The following is a 26,347-nucleotide window of genomic DNA, read 5'->3' as shown; positions in this document are numbered from 1 at the left end:
GCCGGACCCCGCAAAAGTCGGGAAAGAGCCCTTCTTTCATGTTGCCAAATATCAGACTTGCCGATTTTTTTATCTTGAGTTTGTTCTAGGAAACACACCGTGCAGATTGTTTTAATTAAGTTTTGCGAACAAAGAACTAGATTTAATGTGTTTGAAAGCTGTTACCAGTAGGCATGAATGTTACAATGTATAAAGAATTTTGTGATATTTTTTGTTTCAAAAATATATACATAAGGCCCTCCATTCTATCGTGACCAGATACTAGCTTTATAATAAATAAACCAAAAACCGTTATCCAATTTTGTGGGTTTGTCAAATATGTGGGGTGACTGTGTTTTGACAAACATATTGGTAATACATTGCATGACAAATACTGCCCGTTACAATGGTTTGCTTGTTCGTAAGGCGAAATACTAATTTTCTCTGCATAATTTACATTTTTAATCACCCCTCGCGTTTTATGGGCCCTAGCGTTCTGATGATTTATTAGTTTCCTATGTTTGTACGGTGTACTCGTTATCGAAATTTGAGACGACTTTGGTTCAATGTTTACAGAATGAAATATTCTTCCTGGTGGTGTATTTTGGAGTCGAAATATCTGCTACTCAAAAGCATAGCCTTCTCTTTATGTGCGTCCCTTAATGAGTCTTGAAAATAAGGATGGAGAGTAACAATGTAAAAGGGTTTGTAACAATTTTGGTTTAAACTTATCGTTTGAAACTTTTAAGGATTTTTTTGAATAGTTTTTGTCTGCAAAAAATTATAAAATTTTAGTTAATATGATAAAATATTAGTCCCAAAACAATTCCTAATAAATAATGCTGACACTTCACGCTTGACAGCGAGGAATTCCCCTCGATCTCATAACTTACTTTACACACAACTGTATGTATGTTGCGGGTGTTTCCTTTTCATAACACAGCTGTGGTCCTTGATAGTGACAAAAAAACTAATTTCCATGTTTAGTCGAATACAGCACGCGAACAGTACTGGCCGTACTTCACTCTAGGTCAGGAATACCCTCGCACTATCGGTTCGTCGGTTCGCGTTTGGTGACTCATTTTTTGAGCCGTTTTAAGACGCGAAACTTATTAAAGAAATCATATCGCAAAGTGACCGAGCGCGCGCGCGTGTTATCCGCGATAAAACAGTTTATGGAAAGCGTTTTATGCAAATGAGACTAGCCCGTTTGGATTCAGTTGGCGTTCAGTACTTTGTATCGTTGAACGGTTTTTAGACTTTGTCGAGTAAAGTTGCAAGTTTTAAACCGTGAAAATGCGGTTAAAGGTGATAACATTTTTATTGCAATTTTTAGTGGTAATTGTGGGCACAAATGGTGAATCTATACTGCCGTGTCGTTTCACTGAATCTGTGAATATTACTAGTGGTGAATACAATGCAACTGATCGGACCATCTTTCACGATGGTGTTTTGTTTAGAGAGGAAAACTACGCAACTATTAACTACACTGTGATTAGTTATAACAAAACAGATACGGACGACTACATTCGAGGATGTGTTTGTCAGGTGGCGAATTGTGTCTGGTTGTGTTGTTACACATTTTCCGATGTTGATGGCCATCCAAGGTGTGATGATTCTGAGTATAACGAAATCGAAGTACCTTTCGAAGATGAGAACAGCGAGACACGCATGGTGAACTTAACGAGTTTGGAAAATATTTTCGTGGTCATTCGATACTCCGAAGATTATGTGTTTGATGCAGCACCCGATGAATGGCTGATGAACAGTGTTAGTATTTTGAATTTGAAAAAAAAGCCTGTCAATGATGCTGATTATGTTTCTTGTCACACATTTCAGACCGGTTATGTTTTGTCTTTGGACGGAAAAACGCCTATTCAACAGAACGATTATTGTGTGGAGTCGGATGGATTCTTACTTTTTCCGTTAACCCCTGATCCACTAGATGAGGTTCTACAGAAAACGATAGGTAGGGACATTCCTAAGGATATGTTTTCAGAAGGACGCTAGATTTTTATCCTTAGCAAAACAAAATTCGATTGTCTAGATACTCTTGAGTTTTCGAAAGACTTTAATCAGAAAAATCTCAAGAATTTTGGAATTGTTTTTTTTAATCGGCGATCGATCGAACCGTAAACAGTACTTGTTACAAAACGCTGTTGCGTCCTTTTGCGAACTTACCACAGTTTTTTTTTTATTTGTTTTGTAGATATACCATTTCATCAAGCTTCATCATTTCTTCCACAGAGAACAATGCAATTTTAGTGTGTAGATAACAGTATTAAATAGCTGATTTCAGAGTTCTGTTAAGTGATAATATATGATCACAAGGGTTACAAGGGTTACAAAATACGATTTATGAAATGTCAATGTATGTTTTTGTTTAGAAAATGGATAATATTTTAGGTGGATAGGAACCACTGTTTATTTCATAACTCGTCATTACCATATTTTTGACGCATAAAAATAGTGATTAACCTTGTATGAATAAAAATAATCGCGCTATAAATAAGTAAATAATAAAAAATGTTTGGTTGACTATTCAGCGCATAGTTTTTCTAAAATAGATTGGTTACTAGATTGGTATCAAATTGGATCCAAACGCCATATGATAATTTTGATATACAACGATCAATGGCATGTCACAAAACCAAATTTAATATTTTTTTAATTTTTGTGTGGATTGTCTTGGAATTTGGTAGAGTTTCAATTAAAAATGTATACAGAAGTGAAACATGCCTTTGACAAAAAATCTTTTGGGCAAGTTGTCGCACTTGCAGGGAGTGTCAGGATAGCACGATCAGATTGGAACTACGTTGATTGTTTATCGTTTTTTTTTGTTGAATATCAGGATTTAAATTGAATCCGGATCTTTGAAGATCAAGAGGTGAGGCTTTGCAACTTACACAATATTGCGTTCTTGACTTAATTTTGCTCATTCACGACGATATGTGTCATAGCCCTAGGCAGTCTTGCTTTAGAAAAATCATCTAAGAGTTTTAATGAATTTATGATTTTATTGGTTTCGTTTAATACGGTGTTTATTGCTTATGAGCTAACATAACTTCTCACTCAGGTCTCCAGACAAGGGGGCCAGAAAAAATGACCGCAAGCAGAAAACTATTTTTTGGATTATTTTAGGCATCTTGGCAATTTTGGACGATTTTTTTTTAGATTGACCCATTGATTCCAGATGCTGAAAATCGCGAAAACTAATATTATCATACACAAATGCCTTTTTTAAATCTCTAATAACTTTTCTGGAATTAAAACTGGATTTCCTCCCGATTTTTAGAATAAAGTACTGAATTAATATTTATGGTTTTTCTGAAAGAGCACACGATTTTAAACCAAACTGGATCATTTCCCATTCAAACATCACCGTTGAGTTTCAATGGGTAAATGTTGAATAAATTTGCTCATATTTGGCTTTAAGGCTTAACATAGCCAGGGAACAATATTCAGCTTGAGGAGCTAGGATTTGAACGAATGTCCCATATTTTAGACATGGACACTAGGGTGCCCAGAAAAAATGACCCCCTGCTCCACAAGCGGAAAACGGTTTTTTGGGTTATTTTAAGCATCTGTGTAAATTTTGAGCTAAATTGGATGAGATTAACCCATTGATACCCGAGCCTAAAGTTGGTGAAAAAAATGTTTTTCATACAAAAATAACTTTTTTAAATCGTTAAAAACTTTTCAGGATCGAGTTTTACAGCTTTGGTATGTTCTACAAAGTTGTAGAGCATTAAATTTCCAATAAGAATCTCACTTTTGAGAATATTTGGATGGAAGTAGCGCACCGTGTAGACCAAACCGTAAGAAACTTGAGTTTTCCATACATTTTTTCGATTTTTCCCATACAAACTTCACCTCCGAGTATCAATGGGTAAATGATGACCGATTTTGCTCATATTTGGCCCAGAGTCCTAAAATAGGTCAAGGAACAATAATCAGCTTGTGGAGCGAGGTTTTGAAAAAAAGTCGCATATTCTGGGCACCCTAATGGACACCCTACTCTATTTATCTGTCGTTTGTGGATCAGCTCTGAAAAAAGTTGTACGTGACTACGCTCAAAATCCCTTCTAAGTGGTTTATAGTAAAATTAATGTCAAGAATAATCATTTTTTCAAACTTTGACCAATTCAAATTCAGTGAAAAAAAAAGCTGAGTATATCAAATCCTATGCATCCTGAAGGCATCATTTTTATGATTCTTTTCAATTTTCCATGACAGAGTTCCGAAAAAAAAAACAAATCAATATAGGGGAAAGTGGGGCAAGCGTAACAAGCTAAGGAAATGCTCATTAGGCTGGTACAAAGATTTTTTAAAGTTTTTATCACCCCTTCCCCCCCCACCCCCTTCAAAATTGGCCCGAAAAATCAGGGGGCAAAAAAATATTTTTACAATAAACTTAAAAATTTCAATGAAAATTCAAGTGCAACCAGCTGAAATCAAATTTAAATACATTCTCCTGCGTTTAAAAACATTTTTAGCATGTTTGGGTTTATTAAAAAATCTTAATATTTTTGAAAATTTTCGATGCAATTTTTTTTTTTTCGATTCAATTTTTGTTTTTGTCAGATCTTAGATTTTTTGAAAACTAATGATTGCAAAACAACTGAACTAGTGTAAAATGCATTCTTAAACACTTTTTTCGTTTAAATGTGAAGACTATGGCTTTTTATTTAAATTTTTATTTTTTTTATTTTTTTTGCCTCCCCTTGACCTCGGCCAGGGCCGAGGGACAAAAACTTTTTTAAATATTTGCATCGGCCTTATAACCCATTAAAAACGTTGAAAAATCTGTCGGATTTTTTATGATCGTCTTATTTCAAGTCTTGACTAAGAATTTGATAAAACAAGTTTTAAAAAAAATCCTGTTTTTAATGTTAAAAATTGATTATAACATTATTGATTTTCCTTACGTTCTACCCAACAAGTGGGGCAAGACGAACAACCCGTTGGGGCAAGAGAAACAAGGCATGAAACAACATGTTAATTTGCTAACAATTGTACTGTTATCACTTAGAAACATCAGATTAGAATGTATTTGAAACGTTTCTTTCAATAATAATATTTTACAAAAAATTTGATCGTTTTCACGAGAAAAAAATAATTACTTAGGTGATAAATAGTAAATTTTCATAATATCACTATATTTAGTATGTACAATTTTTTTTAACAATTGTTTATCAGTTTTTAAGTATGTACTTTCATGTATTTATTTACCAACAAAATATGTTGTTGCAGCAATTAGACATTTTTCCATACTAAAAATCTATATGGTACACTTGCCCCACCTGAACAAGATTTTTTAAAAGCTCTCAACAAAAATAACCAAAAGTTAAATCATACATTATAACAGGTGCAAGTCATTGGTAGGGACACGACTTATCTAGGAAAAATAGCATTTTGATAAAATGAGCCTAAAAACGAACCCTAAGCCTTATTTTGTACTTTTATTTACAAATATTATAAGAAATCAAAGGTTTTGAAAAAAAACTTAATTAAATCTTATGCCCGTGGCGTTTGCGTCGTTTTGGCGGTTATGTGGTAGTAGAATCAGTTAATTGCATTGCTAGCAACAATTCCTCATACTAGAAATACCGTAAACCGGGGTGACTTTGATAGGATTTCAATTTGTTTTTGGAATATTTTCCAACAGGAAAGGTTTTTCTCAAGATTATTATTTCTAAAACATGTACTGGGGTACGCCACACCAAGTCCATGCACTATTTTGGAAACAAGTTTTTTCAATAGTGTTTAGAAAAATAGTTACGTTAAAAATTCTTAGTTTGAATTCCGGGGTAACTTTGATAGTCATAGTTTTTCTTATTTAAATCATATTTAAGATGTTCAAACTTTATTTGTACGTCAAATGTACCATCAATAAAGTAGCTGATATAGTTTTAAGAAAAATAAATCCATGTTTATATTAAGTTAACTAAGTTTATAAGCTTTTCAACAAAATATATATAAATTTTAGGTAAAATTTAGGTAAAAAGTCGGAATTTTGCCAGAAATTTGTTAAAACTAGTTTTGTTTATAAAACTATCGATTTAAATTGCATTTCATACTGAATTCGAAGCACGAATCACAAGTTTTTACATTTTACATGAAATTTGTTCAACTGAAATTGCCTATAAATTTGAAGATTTTGTTTAGTTGTGTTTCAAAAACACATATTATTTATGATTTACAAACTTATTTAACCTTATCCTAATGGAAAATTGTCCAAAGAATCCGAAAATGCATTCCGTTTTCCGATTCAAAATTATGTTCATTGAGAAAATCATGACACTTTGAGAAGTTTAAAATAATGACTTTCATCAACATTTTCTTAGCTATAGTTAACTAACTTTTTAAACTTTCCAAAATTTTATGAAAAGTTCTTTTTGAGGTACTTTGAACACTTCTCTACCACGGTCAGTATGATTCGAAACCATTCCGTACGTATTTAAATTGTACTCTTCATTTTGCGGAAAAATCGCAAACCTATCAAAGTCACCCCGGCTATCAAAGTCACCCCGTTTTACGGTAATCAAAATTGAAAATTATAGCCGTACGAGCGATTGTTCCTCTTGCCCCATATGTTCGTCTTGCCCCACCTTCCCCTACCGTTTCCGGTAATTCGTCATTAATTAATTGAGTAATTCTCGATTAAATTTTCAAAAGGCCCTATCTGCATAGGAAACCCATGAGGGATAGGTTGTTTTGAAAATTTAATCTAGAATTGAGGGTATTCACTGTATGTAATTCATAGCAGGCTTTGAAAACAACAATACATGGTCTGTTTGATAAATTGATAAAATAACATATTTACCAAAAGCAGAAACGTGTTCTGGAAATTACATGAAAATAACTGTATTTGCAATTCCGATGTAAAACTACTCACTTTTTCTGTCATCCTCGAATAAAGAAACAGCCTAGTTCAACAAAAACAGTACTGAAAAGTTCTTTTGAGAATCCATTTGAGTGCTTAAAAAATTTAACTTTTCAGCACACGTATAGACAAGAAATATTTTTCAATACTTTTGATACGCCTACATGAAAAAAAAAAATAAAGGATTTTTTTTCAGTTTTGCAAAAAAATGTGTTATTCAACTCGTTGCAAAGCGTATTCGGCGTTTTTATCAACTAGAGAGCCTTTATGGAGAGGTAAAATGATGCTCTCGGGAGTCCAATCGAACTGTCAAAACAGGGTTCCAATCGAGCGACAAGACCTTGAAAGAATTAGGTTGGAATCACTTACAATAATTTTTATTCGCTAAACATCATTTTGAGCATCACACATTTTGAGAAACTGTTGTTTACAATAATAAGTCTCGGCAACGACACCTGTTAAAAAAGTTCATTTCGTTTATTTACCTTTGAGGTTAAGCTCCAAGCTTTTCTCCTTTGTGGACGACTCTTATGGTGTTGATGATCTGTTTTGGTAGAATTGGTTGATTTATCAATGGTCAATTCCTAGGCAACCTGATCTAGAAAACCATCACATATACATGACAAAATCCAGTCTACAATCCGCCAATATCACCGCAAAGTTTCGGGAGATATTTTTAGAATGATGTCCACAAAAATGTGAAGAAGGACTTAACCGCATGCTGATGAATTAAGTGATGTAAAAAATTACTAATTCGTAAATACCTTTAAAGGAAATTCCTCCTAAAAAAAGGAATCCATCATGCAAATTAAGTCTCCCACACTGACCCCAACCAACAATTTCCTTTCCTGGTGGTGTTAATTACAAACAAAGCAATGATGGACACTACCACCACCCACTTGGAAGACCGGCCCAAAGATAAGCCCCGGTGACGAACTCAGTCGCATATCCGTCAGTCCAACTGTAGTCAGTCAGTATCTGGCGCGAGCTTCGTGCGTTTCGCTGAGTGTCTGTGATTTTGAGTTTAGCTTGTTTGGGCGTTGCCCTATTTCCTCGATCAATTTTGGAGGGAAATCGCGATCAGACAGCGCCGGTGGTCATCCGAATGGTCTACGTCCGGTGTCGGAACGTGAATTTCTCCGAGTTTCGGGAAGGTTGCTGGAATTGTGTAAACAATTTCGGCTGGAGCACAAAGCAGCGAGGGGTGTTGATAAATAAATAAATTTCTGTATTGTGGTTCTAAGAGCGTCAAACCCGTGGAAGATGATGGTCGGCAGGTGCCAAAGCGATTAGTGGCCGTGGCAGGGGTGTTGGAGCGCGCGCGTTTGGCGAATTGATATTTTTAGGTCGATTAGTTCACGGCGGTCACTTTAGGGACGAAAGTGTTCTGCGAAATTTCAAATCGACGGTGGATTTCGACGGGATTGCACGTGTGCGGTCCGCGAGTACGGTTGACGAGTTTTCACGAGTACGATGACGAATTTGCTCAAGTTCTCGTTATCAGTGCGCCGCTTTTGGCTGGCGGTCGTAGTCTTGTGTTTTGCTGTAGATAGTCTTGGTCAGCAGCAGCGGCAGCTGCCTTGTGAGTTCCGTGACTCAGTGAACATAAGCGGGGGGACGGTTGACGCGCAAAGCAATATCCACCATGACGGTATCAAGTACGAACCGAGGCATTACGCGCTGATAAGCTACGACTACGCGGGGTTCGACACCAGGGTTGATGTTCCCGTTGCCTACGAGCGGGGTTGCATCTGCCAGCTGCGGAGTTGTGTCCGGTTGTGCTGTCCCGTGGGGCAGTGGCTGGCCAGTGATGGGAACACCTCGGCTTGCGTGGACAGTGACGGGCCGTTTAGGGTGCGGGTCAACGTAAGCACCACCAGTGGGGAGGTGCAAAGTGTGAATCTGCTCGAGGAGCCAAAATTTGGAGTCGTTCATCAGAAGCCATGCGCGGGGATGTTCCCGGAAGCGCTGGACGAGTGGAGTGTTGACGATGTAAGTTGATAGGGGGGCTCGTTCGCACTGAAGAGTTTGAGCAATTCCACGAATTAGTCTTTCCAAAACGTGTCGTATACGTCATGTTTCAAAGTATTAGCCCTTGTGCCACAGTAGTAGCACTGCGAACTCCCAATAAATTTATCTGGGCTTGATGTTTCTTGGGAAACTGAAAGTTATCAACATGAACTAAAAAGCTTTCTTTTATTCAAGGCAATCATCACAACTGTTGTAATTATCAGTTCCAAGAACCGCTACAAGTGGGGAAAAATTGCGAAAAATAGATAAAAATAGGCTTCAGGACAGAAATGCTGCCAATGATTGAAGAATCGGCTACATTTCCATTTTTGTCAAAATCAACATTTTTGCTCCAGTTTTGGTCCTCTCCGCTGTTTCAATGCTTCTAAACATTGAATTTCAATAAAATAGTGATTCTGCCGATGTGAACACCTTACAAAAGGCTAATAGGTCATACTAGTGGACAAAAATTTAGTGACGAATACTAAAATGTGTTTTTTTTTTCGAAATACTTGAATTGACGTCATAGCTGAATTTTCAAAAAAAGGCGGAGTATGCACAGCGTTCCAGAATAAAATTTAGCTTGTAATATGATTGTTTGGCGATCGTTCGTTTTCTTTGGAAAATGGCGTGGTTTTACAGTCATGCCTCATTTTGCACTGCCCCGATTTTAATTCGATCAGCTGTTTCGTTTAAGCACGGCCCAGTGCTTAACTGAAGCAAAGAGCTTATGGGATATGGGAGACATTGGCTATAATCCTATGAAAAATCATCCAAACTTCAAAAAAAATATAGTGTTTACGTTATAATAATATGAAAATTTTCACAAAAATATGTATTTTTCCTGTATTTTAAAAATGCAATGTTTTTCGAAAAATACTCAAAAATATTGTTATTGCAATATGGGTATCAAATCATCAGGATTTTTCCAAACATTTCGAAAATAATAACACATTTTTTTATATACTCAAAATTTTCACAAAACTAAGTTTTTTGAAAAAATACAAAAAAATCAATGTTTACTACGTGGGTATCAAGTGATCGGGATTTTTTATACATTTCGAAGGCAATACATAGCACAATTTATTGAAAATACAAAAAATTCTCATAGAACTACGTATATCGAAAAAAATAAAAAAAATCAGTTTTTACATTCATGATTTTTCAAACATTTCTTAAGTAATAACACACATTTTTGAAATGTTCAAAATTTTCACAAAACTGCGTCTTTTCGGAAAAACACCCAATTTTTTTTTTAGTTTACCACAATATGGGTTTCAAATGATCGGGAATTTTTCATACACTTCGATAGAAATATTTTTGTTTGAAAATACTCATAATTTTTACAAAACTACGAAGTTTGAACAAATAATCAAAATATAAGTTATAAAAATCCCATTATGAAAGAGGGGAAGTTTCGATATAAATAACGCCGACGCGTTGTGTTAGACTGTCCAAAACGTTCTGATTTTATTATGATCGAAAAGTCCCCCAGAGCCTCACACACGAGGTACTGAGGTTTTGCTTACAGTGCATTAATCGAGCTACTTGCTTTAATCGCGGCGAGGTAAACGAAGTTTAGCTTTGTTCGCAGTTTGGGTTACTGTTGTCGGCTGTGCTGACGATGTTGGTGGCGTCGATCAATTATGCGGAAAGCAATTTCCGTAGCTTATATAATGTATATATTTTTGAAAATTTTCGAGCAACCGCAATTCATATTGTATTATAAAAACTAATATATTTGTCAAAATACGTAGTTCTGTGAAAATTTTAAGTATTTTAAAAAAGTTATTACTTTACAAATGTACAAAAATATCTAAATCATTTGATATCTTTTTAGTTAAAAAAAATATTTGTAGTATTTTTTCAAAAATGCGTAGTTTTGTGAAAATTTGGAACATTTTCAAAAAAAAATCGTTATTGCTCTCGAAATGTATGAAAAAAATCCCGATCAAAATGTCAATCGAGAGTGGGTAAACACGAAAACGTGTTCGGCTATATTCGGCGCTGAGAATTTCGATGAGGAGAAAAGAGCAGTTGTATTTGAGGCATGATTATTCAGGCGGGATAATTGTAGTTGCTGAGAGCTGATATTTTGATATTTGAACAACCCTGATTGCTTCCAAAATCCCGATTATTTGATACCCATATTGTAAAACACTGAAATTTTGAGTATTTTTTTTTCTAAAAGACATAGTTTTGTGTAAATTTTGAGTGTTTTCAAAAAAAAATGTTATAACTTTCGAAATGTATGAAAAATTCCGATCATTTGATACCCCTATTGGAAAAACAATATTTTTTTGGTTTTTCGAGAAAACATTACATTTTCATAAGGAGTCATCCATAAAGTATGTCACGCTCTAGGGGGGGAGGGGTGGGGGGTCTGACCAAGCGTATCTGAAAATTCCACCATTTTTATTTTTTTACATTGAAAATTAGTCCATTATTTGCTAGGAAATCGACACTTGAATATTCGACGTTATTTGGGTTACAATCAGAAAAGCATTTTTCCAGTTTGTTTTATTTTTCTTTCAGAGAATGTGTCTCAGCAAATATTTGTCCAATCATGAATTTCTTTGAAGCAAAATCTTTGGAAGATTTTTTTCGCTGCGAAAAAATATTTGCTTATTTGATGGCAATTTCCCGGGAATCGAGAGTTGAATTTGGCCATTTCCCGGGAATTACCGGGTCCCGGGAGTTTTTTTGACTATGCCAATCGTGCCAAAAATTTAACATGAAAAGTAACAAATTTGTTTCTTTTCAATGAATTCAGTTACAAAATTTAAGTAGCCTCATCATTTTGAGTAACTATATAAAACCTTTTTTTTGTAATTAATACCGAATTACGCACTTCCCAGCAGAAGCTGGAAATATTTCACCTACCTTTTATTTACCTTTTGATTTTTTTTCTGAATCTGTAAATACATAATCGTTTCTTGCACTTTTTAAGACGCAAAATTGTACTTTAAAATATTTACGAATCTTAATTTGCACTGAGTGATTTTTCAAAAGTTGCACAAACTTGTAATTAGATTTTTGCAAAAAAATAGCTTATTTCCCAGTATCGGGAACTTTGCAATATAATAAACAACGACTTAAATCACACTTTCGATAGGTGTTTACTAATATTCCTTCCGTTCCCCAAAGGATAGCTTAGACCCGGCAAGCACCCCCTTATGCCCTGGGTAGTATTACACACTCATCAAAAGATGAAGATATGTTATCTCCCGTGTTGGATTATTATTCCGAATGAGGGTCTAATACAACCACACCAAACAGTGGGATAAGCGTTGTGGAGCCATCCGTTGATAAGGCGTCCTAAAATGCTAATGCTAATGCTAATAATAAACAACGACTCAAATAAAAAAAAAAACAGTTTTTTTTAATTTTTAAAGGTAACTGTAGATATTTATTGAAAACATATTTACAGTTATCAGGAAAACCCAAATGTTCACAAAAACAACTAGATTATGAGGATTGCTATGCTCGAGAGAAGATATGGAAATTAATCTCAACATGAAAAAGCTTTTCTCTCTTAGGTGTAACTGCTAAATATCTATATATATAAAAAATTTCGACGGTTTTGTTCGAACGCGAATCAGTTCAATACGGAGCGTCGGATCGAGGTGCTCTTTGTTGCGTTGGGTTCGTATAAGCCCAAGGAAGGTTCTTACGCCAAAAAGTGACAACTTTGGCCACTCTGGAACCGATTCCGGAAAATCTGCAGATTGCATGGGAAAAGCTGCGTGAAATCAAATTTTGATCACAGGAGGCTGAATTAGCAAACAAGCAAGAAACGTCAGGAAACCAAAAAAGGGCAGGACGAAGTTTGCCGGGAAGAGCTTGTATTTTAAGAAAAATTTTGGGGTCCACATTTTTTTGGCTTTCTCAATTACACAGTCATTTTTGATTTTCGAGCTCGGCAGAATTCTACCGAAAACAGAACAACTGATTTTTCGGCAGAAAAATGCCGAACTTCGGCAAATTAACTGTCATTTTTCGCCGAGAATTCGGTAGAATGACTCCCATTTTGCCGAGATTCGGCATATATTTCTGCCGAGCGATAAGTTGTTCTGATTTCGGCAGAATTTTGCCGAAGTTCGGCATAAAAATCTAAGTGTGTATAGTTATTGGAATTTTTGACAAGTTAAAATTTACACTTTCTGAATAAGAAGATGAGATAACCATTGGTTTATTCGAACTTGAATATCGAACATTAAACATTCAATGTTGTAAACAATTTTGAATTTTTCAATTGATTTTCTGATTATTTTATAAATAAAATTTTGCTTCGATATTTATAAGGTTAAAATTTCCCGGGAGTCTCGACCGAATTTCCCGGGAATCGAGAGGGCCAAAAATTGTCGATTTCCCGGGATTTTTTTCCCGGGAATTCCCACTCGTCACCCTCTATTGATGGCTAATGAAAAAAGTTGAAAAAGGATAATTTATTCTTCTTTTACTTTTACTACCTAGTACATTTCAATTGCAAATTTATATCATAAAATGAATACAATTTTTTGTCAACCTTGATTTTGAGATTTTGGAAAATCACTCTTTTTCAAAAATCCATGAATTGGCCAAACATGGATGGGAGCTTAGGTGTAATAAGAGGTTTGGATTGTCTCACCGTTTCAAACCTTCGGACACTTAGTTTTGAAATGAGTCAGAGTTTCTAAAGTTGGCTCTTCTGCCAGGCTTAGAGATCAGAGTTAGATTTGGAGTTGGAAAATTCAGAGAACCAAAATCAAAATTAGTTGCCAACTTTATGTAGAATTTTTATCTGAATGGTCATAATCAATATCTACCTACAACATGCCGAAATTTTCGATCAGTTTTTTTCTTCATAAATTGATTCATAAATTCTTACGATAGAAATTTTCACAAACATACCTTCCTTGTTATGACCAGCTCTCAACACTAGGGTGTAATATGGTTGTATGGAAAAAAAAATTAAATTGTTCAAATCTAATGAGCTCAGCAACTTTTCAGTTCCTTTCGGGGTCCTAAACAACTCCTCTAATTTTGGGAACGATTGGTTTAGTCCTCACTTTGCGCACAGCGATTCAATTTTCTATGGGAATTTGTAAGGGAAATACCAGTTTTTTGGATTTTGATATTTATATTTTTTGCGATTCACGCTGTACTTAAACCGGATTCATATTCGAATACTCTGAAAGATGCTCTACAACTTTCTCGAAGAGAGTATGGTGCTAACTTGCTCCTATAAAAAGATACAGCGTGTTCAGCGTGTTTTAGACGAGTTTTGAGGACGCTGTATCTTCTTTCTAATTTGTCGATTTCTCTGGAACGACGCAAAATTTTGGCAATGTTTTAAAAGCAATTTGTAGGTTTTCTTCAGATCTACAAAACGCTTTTCGGAGCCTGCAAAATTATTGTATGGTTTAAGAGAAATCTACGAAACAAAAAGCGTAACGCCGCCGCCTAAAATGAGGTATCTCTGTATTACACCCTACTCAACACTTTAGTTTAGACTTGAAAAAATAATAAAACTAAAATAAACCAAAAGATAAAAAAATCGAAAATGTTGTTAAAAATCTCAAGAATTTCTTAAAATATAATTTCATATCAAAACTCAATTCAAGATATCTTGAAAAAAAGAACCAAAAAAATATTTTGCGATAAGAGGGATAGTTGAAATCAAATTGCTCAAGCTTTCAGACTCTAACGTGCGAACGAATCACCGCAAAAAAAAAAATGTTACACCTGTCTGAACTGCTTTGCGTTTTTGCTCCCGCAGTTTGGTTCACTGCAATTTATGGGCGAAAGCATTCCGCAGAACGAGTATTGTCTGAACGTTGAAAACAGTTCCGGTGTGCCTGCGCTGTACTTTTGCCCCATCACCCATGAGGCCGCATCGGTTACTATGAAAATTGGTAGGTATATATTTTTTGAAATATGAACCACTATGAACTTTTTGTGAAATTGGGTATAAATTCTATTTTCAATTCAATGATTACTGACAACTCCTGAAAAATGCATTCATTCTCATTCCTTCTTTCACAAAAGTTTATCCAACTAACCATCCTAAACCATTTCAGGAATCATCATTTCCATCCCCTTTCTGCTGGCAACCCTGCTCATCTATGCGTGCCTGCCGGAGCTGCGGAACATTCACGGCAAATCGTTGATTTGCTATGTTTTCTCGCTGACCTGCGCTTATCTGGTGATTCTGCACCTGAACATGGGCTGGGGCTTCATTCCGTGTAAGGTGGTGGGCTATTTGTTCTACTTTTGGGTTCTGGTGAGCTTCTTCTGGCTGAACGTGATGTGTTTCGACATCTTCTGGACGTTCAGCAGCGGAGTGGTGATCAAGAACGAACGCCGGAGATTCTGGTACTACTCGTTGTACGCCTGGGGCTCGGCGTTTGCGCTAACAAGTATGCTGCTGCTCATCGAGAAAACGGACCTGCTGCCCGAACACCTCAGACCAAACATTGGAATCAGCAGATGCTTTATCAACAGTAATTAGTGAAATTATTTCAACCTTGCGAAATTAAACTAACAAATTTATACAATTCCAGGTGAAAAAATGATCGAGTTTGTTTACTTTTACCTTATAATACTGCTCATAGTGGTCATCAACGTCTACTTTTTCATCGTAACCGCGGTTCGGATCATCCGAATCCAGCGAGCTACGGACGCTGTGCTGAAGCAGGACTCCCGGCGGCACAGCAAGTTCGAGAAGGATCGCTACCGGTTCAGTCTGTACTTGCGGCTGTTTGTCGTGATGGGAGTCACGTGGACGTTCGAGCTGATCTCGTGGGCCGTCGGGGAGAACGGATATCTGTTCTACGTGACCGACGTGTGTAACTGTCTGCTCGGGGTGATCATCTTCTTTTTGTTCGTGTGGAAGAAAAAGGTTCGACAGCTGGCGCTGAAAAGGTAAGCAATGCAAAAAAATATCATCCCGTCCTGTTGATCGTTGGTTCAATGTTTTAAATCTATGGTTGATTAAATAGCAATACCTTGATCATTTTTTTTTTCGAGGGGTTCAATGTTCACATTTGATTAATGGACCTTATGAACAAAAAATTAGCCTTTTAGTTTTAATTTATTTTTTTCATTTACAAATAATATTTGTGTAATTCTCTACCAACTCACACGAAATCGGGAAAAGTTGCCCCGACCCCTCTTCGATTTGCGTGAAACTTTGTCCTAAGGGGTAACTTTTGTCCCTGATCACGAATCCGAGGTCCGTTTTTTGATATCTCGTGACGGAGGGGCGGTACGACCCCTTTCATTTTTGAACATGCGAAAAAAGAGGTGTTTTTCGATAATTTGCAGCCTGAAAAGGTGATGAGATAGAAATTGTGTGTCAACGGGACTTTTATGTAAAATTAGACGCCCGATTTGATGGCGTACTCAGAATTCCGAAAAAACGTATTTTTCATCGAAAAAAACACTTGAAAAGTTTTAAAAATTCTCCCATTTTCCGTTACTCGACTGTAAAAATTTTTGGAACATGTCATTTTATGGGAAATTTAATGTACTTTTCGAATCTACATTGTCCCAGAAGGGTCATTTTTTCATTTAGAACAAAATTTTTCATTTTAAAATTTCGTGTTTTTTAACTTTGCAGGGTTGTTTTTTAGAGTGTAACAATGTTCTACAAAGTTGTAGAGCAGACAATTACAAAAATTTTGATATATACACATAAGGGGTTTGCTTATAAACATCACGAGTTATCGCGATTTTACGAAAAAAAGTTTTGAAAAAGTTACTTTTTGCGTTTCTCTTTGTTTCGTCGTCCGTGTCTGTCGCGGGTGACCATGAACGGCCATGATCGATGACGACCAACTTTTTCAAAACATTTTTTTCGTAAAATCGCGATAACTCGTGATGTTTATAAGCAAACCCCTTATGTCTATATGTCAAAATTTGTGTAATTGTCTGCTCTACAACTTTGTACAACTCAACATAGTTATACTCTGAAAAATAACCCTGCAAAGTTAGAAAACACACGAAATTTTAAAATGAAAAAAATGTTCTAAATAAAAAATGACCCTTCTGGGTTAGTGTAGATTTGAAAAGTACATTAAATTTCCCTCATAATTACATGTAACGGAAGATGACAGAGTATTAAGAACTTTTTTAGTGTTTTTATCGATGTGAAATACCTTTTTTCGGAAATTTGAGTACGCCATTTATTTGGGCATTTGATTTTACATAAAAGTCCCTTTGACCCAGAATTTCCATCTCATCACCTTTTCAGACTGCAAATGATTGAAAAACACCTCATTTTTCGCATGTTCCGTCACGAGATATCATATATCAGCAATTCCCCACGAAAACAGCATGATTCGAAAAAAAGTTCTCCGATCGGGCTCATCGGGCTATTTTTTTGTTTGGCCATTAGGGTGACCTACACCATGTTAGGGTGGTCCGAAAATTGGAAATTTTCGTCGATTTTCGCAAAAACCACTTTTTTCTAAAAATCATATCTCCGCGCAATTTCATCCGATTTTAGCTGTCCTAGGCGCAAAAAAAAGGTGATTAATTTGGCTATTTGGGAAAAATAGTAAGAAGTTTCAAAAATCTAGCTCAACATTTGAAAAGGTCGTATGAAAACTTAAAATACTGTTTTGAAGGTCTATGGACCAAAGAGCCTATGTCTGAAAATATATTTATCGGATTCCTCGGAAAATTTCAGATAATATATCAAAAAAATGGTGATGTTATGTTTTCAATACTCTATCATAAGATTTTTTGAAAATAAAAACTGGGTTTTTCGACGCGCCACGCGCAAAATGGGAAACTTACGAAAACGGGAAAATATTACTTTTTTCACTAAAACTGCGATAACTTCAAAATTTCAGCGATGACCTATACATGTTAGGGTACAAAAAGTTGCGTATTTCAATTACAAAAATTTTTGTGCCCTAACATGTATAGGTCATTGCTGAAATTTTGAAATTATCGCAGTTTTAGTGTAAAAAGTTGATTTTTCCCGTTTTCGTCATTTTTCCATTTTTGCGCGTGGCGCGTCGAAAAACCCAGGCCGTTGCAAATATTTTTCAAAGTTTATGTCGCTCCCCCTTCCCTCTTCAAAATTGGTCTGAAAAATCAGGGGGCAAAAAATATTTTTCCAAACAAAATTTCAAAATTTCCATGAAATTAGAAGTCTAACCAACTGAGAACAATCTAAAATGATTTTTTCTGCATTGATAATCTTATTTAGCATGTTTTGGCCGATTTTTGCGTGATATACTTAATGGATGACACCATAGAGCAAAAAAAAAAATGACAAAAATGTTAAATTTAAGTCAAGATAAACTATGAAATTTTGATTTAATCAACATACATGAAAACTCAACCTGCAGAACTTTCCTCTAATATTTCACCCCCGCTTCCATTTGACAGAATAGGAACCCCACACGCACTTAGCCGAGCCAAGTCGACGACGCTCAACACGACGAGTTCCACGTGTACCGCCACCGCAAGCGCAGCCGCCGCAGCAACCACGAGGGAAGGCGCAATTCCCCTGAACCGTACAACGTCCAGTGATTCACAGGCATAGTTCGCGCACACGTGTCCGGATGAAAGTAGTGCTCTCTCCCTCTCTCCGTGCGAGGGGACGTATGTGCCATATATTAAGAGGGATATTTGTGATTCTTATGTATGTACTAGCGGGTAATGCCAAATAATGCTTTTGACTGCTTTAAGATGATTTTGAAGTTTTATTTTTCTGTGAAATTTCCTGGACATTAAAAACAACAGTAACAAGGATTCAATACTACTTTTAGTAAAATAAATCCCATTAGTTGGATTGAAACAATATTTCATGATGATTCAGTAACGGTTTCTACCAAAGAGGTTTCTTATACTGGGAAATTCCTTTGACAGTCACCGATAAAGTTCATATGCAAGATTGCATATGCGACAATCATAAGTTAAATCGTGGCTGGCGTGAACAGGTCTAAAGTGAAATCAAATTGTGATACTATTATAGAAAAATGAGATCTTCAAGCAAACTCATATTTATCAAAATACTGTCGTTATATGTATCGCTAGTGTTAGGTGAAAGTGAAGAAAATTTACCTTGTAAATATTCCGATTCGATCAACATAACGGAAGGAATACACCAGAACGGCAACATTCTCCACAATAACCTCCTCTACACACCAGAAAACTACGCTCGGATAAACTACTTAGCCAATTCCAGTAGAACCATTCCCTCGGAAGAATACTACTTTCGAGGGTGCATCTGCCAGGTGACGAACTGTGTGTGGCTTTGCTGTGATGAGTACCAGGACGTTGATGGCGTTCCCACCTGTACCTATCCCGAGTACACTGAGCAGCTGCTGGTCAACCTCGTTGATCAATCCGGAGTTTCCTATGAGGTGGATGTGATTGGAAACAGTTCGTTTTTCAAAGTTCCCAGATTGGTTGAATCTAGTCTATTTGAAATAGAAGAAGGGCTGTGGAGCATGAACAGTGTATGTTGGTGGCGAGGATTTAAATTGAAAAAAAGTAATTATTTTTTAACTCTTTGTAGACTGGATTTGTACATTCCCATGAAAAATCCATGGAAATATTCCAAGAAGAATACTGTTTGGAACATTCTTTTATTTTGTCATATAGTGGCAAAGATTTGGATGACAGTGAAAGGTTATCTCAAATTGCTTGTAAGTATCATATGTACAGTGCACAAACAGTATGGTTTCGTATGGAGCGTTTTGTTGTTACGAAACGCATTTTTTTAAACTCCTTCCCCATCTCTCGTAAGACAACATCTATACATTTTTTTTGTAGGGAACGTAACCCTCCCTTTGACACTCTATACCTCCCCAATAGAGCGTCCAGCTTTCCGTCCCGGGAAAAAAAATCTCGGAAATTCCAGGGATTTCCCTAAAAAAAAATTTCTTGTTTCCCGGGAAATTTACAATTTCCGAAATTCAAGCGGAAGTATACATTTTCCTATTTTTTTGGCACCAATGTTTTGAAAATATACAAGAAATATGAATGAGAAAACCTTATTTGATTTAATTCATTTCAATTGACTGTTCATATTAAACTAATCTGCTTGTCTGTAAATTGCATGTCAAGCTTAAATTGAGATAATAATTATTTAATTATTGTCTAGCTTTAATTGAGATAATAATTATTTCTGAAGTATTCACAAATGGGAATAATTCTTTCTTATTTGTTGGACAATAAAAATAAAGCTAATAGCTGAATGAAAATAAACTATTTTAGAGCAATTCCATGCCAAATAGGGAATCGGTTGTACCGGACCCTCTCCGATTACAATAAAACTTTTTCGACATGTTATCTTACGCTTATATAAGCCATTTTTGTGTATATGGAGCCAGTAGCACACGATAATGACATTTGAGAAGGGCGTAAATGTTTTAAATATTTTTGTATTTCGTAATTTAAATATTTCTGTATCTCGAAGCCGTTGCATCGTATCAAAAAGAGGTCAAAAACAAACTGGTAGGAAATTTGACGGGCTTTCCGAAAAAAACACACTGAAAGAAAAAAACATGCAATTTCTATGACATTTTTGGATTTTTATGTTTAAAAATCAAATTTGAAGGTGAGCTTACGATTTTTTTCGTTAAATTTTTTTGTGAAAATAGCCTAAGATAATACAAAAAGACTCACCTAAATAAATATAAAAATCATTTACTGAATTTGTGTTTTTGAAAAGTGCTCTAAACGTAAAATTTTTCAATAATCGAATATGGGAATCGATTTTCCAGAAAATTTTATATAAAAGTATCCATATCGACCACTGTCCTAAGTCCAATTCTTGTGATGTTACATCGGTTTTAAAAATATAAATGTTGAAAGAAATGGTTTTTTTATGGTTTCTGACAATTTCTTTATGACAGACTTGAATTTTCAGTCTTGTAAATATTTTTACCGGAAAGCTCGTCTAATTTTCCATAAGATTGTCTTTGAAGGCTGGGCAAGAAAAAATTGTTTAGTAGTTTTCTGGAAAACGTTATTTGCCGTGAAAAAACATATTTTATGCATTTTTTATACCAACTTTATCTGTCAATGTTTAAAAGCATTTTATACACATTTAAAAGCATTTTGTTTGGTTGTGGGGCATGAATCTTACTTAATTTCCAAACACATTGATTAAAATGATAATACTTCACAACAAAAAATACGAATGGCATTTTTTATACTTGATACGAAGTCAAAGACAGCATATAAAATTAGAATTTGTATATTTTCTTAAAGTTGTGTGATTTTTTTTTCAAGCAGTTTAAGCCATTAATTTATCCTCACACTCATTTTGACCAGTAATGATGCTTTTTCTACATATACAATTTTGTTACAAAATATTAATCAGAAGCGAAATCAGAATATATTTTGAAAAATTTCAAATTTCCCGGGAAATTAGTTGAATTTTTTATCTCCGGGGGATTGGACATTGATAATAATTTGTATTTTTAAATAATCAACTCATATTTCATAAATAACTCATAACTTTCCATTGCAATGTTAACACAGTTTCATGTTCTATCATTTTCTTTTTACATTATTTTACTCTGATATAGCAAAGTTATCTTTTTTTTCCAGCCCTCTCCATATCCCTTCCGTTTATGTTGGTCACTCTATTGATTTACCTGTGCATACCGGAGCTGCGTAATCTCCACGGGAAATGTCTCATAAGCTATATCTTTGCGATGATTTTCTGTTACTCAATTATGCTCTACTCAAAGTTGGATGATAAGCTGTACTACTGCTACTACCACCTTTACTTCTGGACCATGGCTGGATTTTTCTGGCTGAACGTGCTTTGCTTCGACATTTTCTGGACGTTCAGCAGTGGTGTGGTCAAACAAGGGGAAAGAAGAAGGTTCCTGTACTATTCGTTGTATGCGTGGGGGTGTCCGCTGATCCTGCTGGGACTGCTAGCTTTGATCGACAATACGAGTTTTGTTCCCGAGGATTTCCGGCCACAGATATCCGCGTATCATTGCTATTTTGGAGGTATGCTTCACTTCTTGGTCATAACTTAACGTGTATGTTTCACAACGATATTATCTAATTGCAGGTGAACACAGTAGAGTGAAAGCCTTCATTTATTTGTACTCCATATTGCTGGTGCTGATCCCTGTCAATCTACTATTCTTCGTGATAACGCTATCTCGCATCATCGGAATCCAACGTGCAACGGATGCGATTTTACAGCGTGGCTCACGACGCCACAACTCAAGTGAAAATCGTTACAGAATCCACCTGTACTTGCGGCTGTTTGTCGTGATGGGCGTCATGTGGATGTTCGAGGTGATTTCCTTTGGCGTTTGCCCGGAAGGATCTTGCATGCTTGTTACCGATATCCTGAACTGTCTGCTTGGGGTGTTTATTTTCCTGATGTTTGTGTGCAAGACCAACGTGAAGCAGATGATTCTCAAGAGGTAGCTGGATTATTTATTTATAGGTTTTCAATTCAAGTAATATACTTTAATAATTATAGGATATCAAAGGACAGCCCCCTGAGTCGCAGTAAATCGAACTACACAATTTCGACCAGTGTTACAAGTAGTACAAGGGAAGCAACCGTTCCACTACGTCAGATGAGCAGAATGGAGTCCTGTCTGGAAAAGTATTCAAACGATAGATATTCTTAATTGTAAATCAATGTTTTTTTTATTATATAATTGAATCAAATTACACATGAAATTTATATAATCTTACCGATGAAAAGATTGTTTAATGTACATCCAGTGAGTCTAAACAATTTAGTGATAAACTCGTTGACATAATGATCGGCAAGGTCGATTTAAAATAGAATATTCTTTGATGATTATAATAACGTTAATCTAACTCTTTGTATTAAATTAAATTACCAGTTCGCCCATCCCGGTTTGTTTAAATGAGAACTCAGGAATAGACAAATTTGAAAACGGTTTAAAAAAAAAATCAAAAATATAATGCTTATATTTATTTTTACACTAATGGCATTGTTTAGAAATACCGTAAACCGGGAACATTAATATGATTTCAATTTAGTTTAGGAATATTTTTCAACTGGTTAGCTTTGTTTGGAGCTTATTATTTTTAAAACACTCCCGCAAACCCGAGCAGACGGTAATAACAAAATTAATGCCATTCAATAACAAATACTGTTAAAATAACAGAAAGTGTAATGGAATCTTCTGGAAAAACCAATTTTTGCAAAAGTGTTTAATAACAGTTTATGTTATCATTACAAAATTTGTTATTTGTCTGATATTGGTTGAAAGCCAAAACAAATTTGGAATAACATTTTTCGTTATGGAAGAATACCTCCAACTGTTATCGGGATGATCGGATTAGTTGTTAAAATAACAAAAAATAATAACAAAAATTTGTTCGAAGAATAACTTAAAATGTTATTAGTTTGTTATTACAATAACAATCCAATAACAAAAAAATCATAACTGCGAATAACAAATCTTGTTATAAATAACATGAAATGTTATTGGCTTAGTATTATCAAATATCAAAAAAATGTTATTCCCACGTTATTTCCGTCTGCTCGAGATTCCCGTAAAATTACATATCTCTCGATGTTTGACAGTTGAGTAACGGGAAATGGCCGCAATTTTAAAACTATTTTTGTATTTTTGAACAAGAAATATTCAACTTTTTTAACTTCATTTGAATTGGAATTCGCAATGACATAGCACTGCTTACTAATTTAACGTTGGTTTCTACCAAGGCAACTTTCTGTGGAAATTGCCTTGAAAAATATTACTGATAAACTTGTAACTTCTTTATATGGCGAATTCTACATGCGGCAGTCATTAGTTACAGCGTGGTCGGTGCGGAGGGTTTTGTGGTTTAAATTAAAAAAATATTACAATCAATGGATATTTTTGGGAAACTTTTAACCATCCAAATTTTCGCGTTTTGTATTTCACTGGTGCTCGGTGAATATAGAACCGATCTACCATGTGAATTTATGGACTCAATCAATATAACGGAAAGCAAAAGAATCTACCCCGATGGGAGCATTCGTCACAATAACTTGCTTTACAAACCCCAAAATTACGCCTTGATCAACTACACGTTTCAATCGAACAACCGGATCGTTCTGAACAGTTCCTACTACCGGGGATGCATCTGTCAGGTGACGAACTGTGTGTGGCTTTGCTGTCACACGTACTCGGATGTCAATGGCATTCCCACTTGCATCGATCCTGAGTTTAAGGAGCTGCTGGTCGACGTCGTTAATCAATCTGGAGCGGTCTACGAGGTGGATTTGATTGGGAATAGTTCGCTGTGGAAAGCTTTAAGATATCCTTACGGAAAAAATAGATTTGGATTTTATCAAGACGAGTGGAGTATGAATAGTGTGAGTGTAACATAAAGAAGATTTATTTTTCCGTTGCTTGGGAAAAATGATAACCATTTCCCCTTTTCAGATTGGACATGTAAGTTCTTCGGTGGTAACAGTGTCGCAACAGTCATATTGCTTCAATAGATCACATATATTGTCCGAAATTTCTGATGATCTTAAAGGAACGGTGATAACTGTTGGTAAGATGAGCTAAACATAAGATTTTTATTTATTCATTATTACACTATTTGTTACATTTATTTAGTACATTAACTTTATTTTTTTTTCAGCCAACATCACGTCGATAGTCTTTATGTTACTCACACTTATCATCTATTTGTGCATCCCAGAGCTACGTAACGTCCATGGAAAATGTTTCATTTGCTATGTTTTCTCGATGCTTTGCAGCTACACATTGCTTGTCTTTACAAAGTTGGATTATAAATTGTACTACTGCTACTATTACCAATATTTCTGGATTATGGCTGGATTTTTCTGGCTGAACGTGCTGTGCTTCGATATTTTCTGGAAGTTTGGCAGTGATATTGTCAAAAAAGTCGAAAGAAAAAGATTTCTGAAATATTCCTTGTATGCATGGGGTTGTCCGATGCTCCTGCTGGGACTGATAGTTTTGATCGACAATACGAGTTTTGTTCCCGAGGATTTCAGACCAAACATAACCGCGGATCATTGCTACTTTGGTATTTTTTTTGAAAAATAGTATTCTTTTTATGTGTAACATTTCATCAAATTATTTTTCAGGTGATCTAACAGCCGCGGCTATCTATCTGTACTCGCTAATGATGGTGCTGGTTCTGGTCAATATTTTCTTTTTCGTGATGACAGCAATTCGCATCTTGAGAGTTCAACGTGCAACGGATGTAGCTTTACAGCGAGGCTCGCGACGGCACAGTTCCGTTGAGGATCGTTACCGAATCCACCTGTACCTGCGGCTGTTTGTCGTGATGGGAGTCTCGTGGATATTTGAGGTGGCTTCCTTTATCGCTTGCCCCGAGGGCTCATGTATGGATGATTTTCTTCACATGAATTCTTGGCTTGGGTTGATAATTTTCCTCATGTTTGTGTGCAAAACCAGCGTCAAGCAGATGATTGTTGAAAGGTATTTTGAGTTTTTGGTGCTTATTCCGATTTCCATGTAATTTTTTTCTTCTTTTTTTCCAGGATGGGCAACGACAAGTTCCAGAACCGAAATAAATCCAGTTACACAGTTTCAACAAGTTGCATCAGTGTTAATAACGCAGTCATTCCGATGCGTCAGTTGAGTGGGAAGGAGCCAACATTAGGGAATCATTCAGACAGCACATACTTTTATGAGGATCTTCATTAGTACAATTAAGCTGTTGTTATTTGAGAAAAATGTCTAATTTCACAAAATAAAAATGCTCAAAAATACATAAAATAACACTTTTAAGTTGAGACCATTGATCATTTTTGAAAAATTGATCATCATTCTAAAATGCTTTGTATTGAATTCAATTTAACGAATTTCTGCTCCAAAATTAATCAGCATGAGCCGGTTGTTGCCTTCTTGCACGGAGAAAACAGAGTTCCCAGAATCGTGAACAAGCGTTCATGAAAATGGGAACCACGAACAAAGTGTTTTTCAAAATCGTACCATGGGATTTGAACACTTTGTTCGTGGTTCCCATTTTCATGAACGCTTGTTCACGATTTTGGGAACTCTGTTTTCTCCGTGTGAAGCCACTGAAAGAATTTTTGATCTAAATCAATTGTGCTTCAAAATTTAAATTTCGCCTCGAGTAAGCACGTAAAAGTTTACCATTTACTGGCCAAAAAGATCAAATTTAATGCACTTTCGATCATAATTTCTATTTTGCGAGACCATTTCTCATCATTTTGGCGGCACACACATCCACACGCAAGACTGCTCAACGAAAGTTGCCATAAATATCTTTTCACTTGCGCTAACGTTTTCAAAGCGCTTAAGATATAAAATTGCTTCCAACTACCGGCAACATGTTCTTTTGCACATTAGTTAGTCACTCACTTGAAAAATAATCGCGAAACATGCAAATAATTTTCAAGCGCCAGAAAAAAAACAAACGCGCTGAGTCTTTTGACGTTTCAATTTTGACTACCCATTCCAATCGAAGGCTAAAGAAAACCGAGCGAGAAGCGAA

At 35.6% G+C, this 26,347-nt stretch overlaps 3 protein-coding genes across 5 annotated transcripts; all 3 read left to right on the top strand.

Moving 5' to 3' along the window:
* The first annotated feature begins 989 nt into the window (after nucleotides 1–989).
* LOC6047261 (G-protein coupled receptor Mth2) lies at nucleotides 990–18,563 on the top strand. 3 transcript variants are annotated; one of them, XM_038264460.1, is made up of 5 exons: nucleotides 990–1,749; nucleotides 1,819–1,948; nucleotides 14,938–15,360; nucleotides 15,421–15,781; nucleotides 18,260–18,563. In XM_038264460.1, the coding sequence occupies exons 1-5, from the start codon at nucleotides 1,276–1,278 to the stop codon at nucleotides 18,414–18,416; spliced, it is 1,545 nt and encodes a 514-aa protein (XP_038120388.1). In that variant the 5' UTR covers nucleotides 990–1,275; the 3' UTR covers nucleotides 18,417–18,563. The 3 variants fall into 3 exon arrangements, with proteins under 3 accessions (XP_038120388.1, XP_038120389.1, XP_001864343.2); XM_038264461.1 differs by lacking the exons at nucleotides 990–1,749; nucleotides 1,819–1,948 and adding exons at nucleotides 7,786–8,857; nucleotides 14,637–14,772 and having other exon boundaries at nucleotides 18,265–18,370; XM_001864308.2 differs by lacking the exons at nucleotides 990–1,749; nucleotides 1,819–1,948 and adding exons at nucleotides 7,819–8,857; nucleotides 14,637–14,772.
* Nucleotides 18,564–18,687: 124 nt separating this feature from the next.
* On the top strand, nucleotides 18,688–22,510 carry LOC119770124 (G-protein coupled receptor Mth2-like). Its single transcript, XM_038264462.1, has 5 exons — nucleotides 18,688–19,335; nucleotides 19,395–19,524; nucleotides 21,437–21,850; nucleotides 21,915–22,278; nucleotides 22,338–22,510. Exons 1-5 carry the CDS (start codon nucleotides 18,853–18,855, stop codon nucleotides 22,489–22,491), a joined length of 1,545 nt encoding a protein of 514 aa, XP_038120390.1. The 5' UTR covers nucleotides 18,688–18,852; the 3' UTR covers nucleotides 22,492–22,510.
* Nucleotides 22,511–24,191: 1,681 nt separating this feature from the next.
* Nucleotides 24,192–25,539, top strand: LOC6047263 (probable G-protein coupled receptor Mth-like 3). The gene is made up of 5 exons (XM_038261210.1): nucleotides 24,192–24,200; nucleotides 24,271–24,385; nucleotides 24,476–24,886; nucleotides 24,948–25,305; nucleotides 25,368–25,539. Exons 1-5 carry the CDS (start codon nucleotides 24,192–24,194, stop codon nucleotides 25,531–25,533), a joined length of 1,059 nt encoding a protein of 352 aa, XP_038117138.1. The 3' UTR covers nucleotides 25,534–25,539.
* The last annotated feature ends 808 nt before the right edge of the window (nucleotides 25,540–26,347 follow it).

Source organism: Culex quinquefasciatus, chromosome 3 (genome assembly GCF_015732765.1).
Source record: "Culex quinquefasciatus strain JHB chromosome 3, VPISU_Cqui_1.0_pri_paternal, whole genome shotgun sequence".
NCBI lineage: Eukaryota > Metazoa > Arthropoda > Insecta > Diptera > Culicidae > Culex > Culex quinquefasciatus.
The sequence above is the reverse complement of the archived record's forward strand: the minus strand, read 5'-3'. Positions and strand labels throughout refer to the sequence as shown.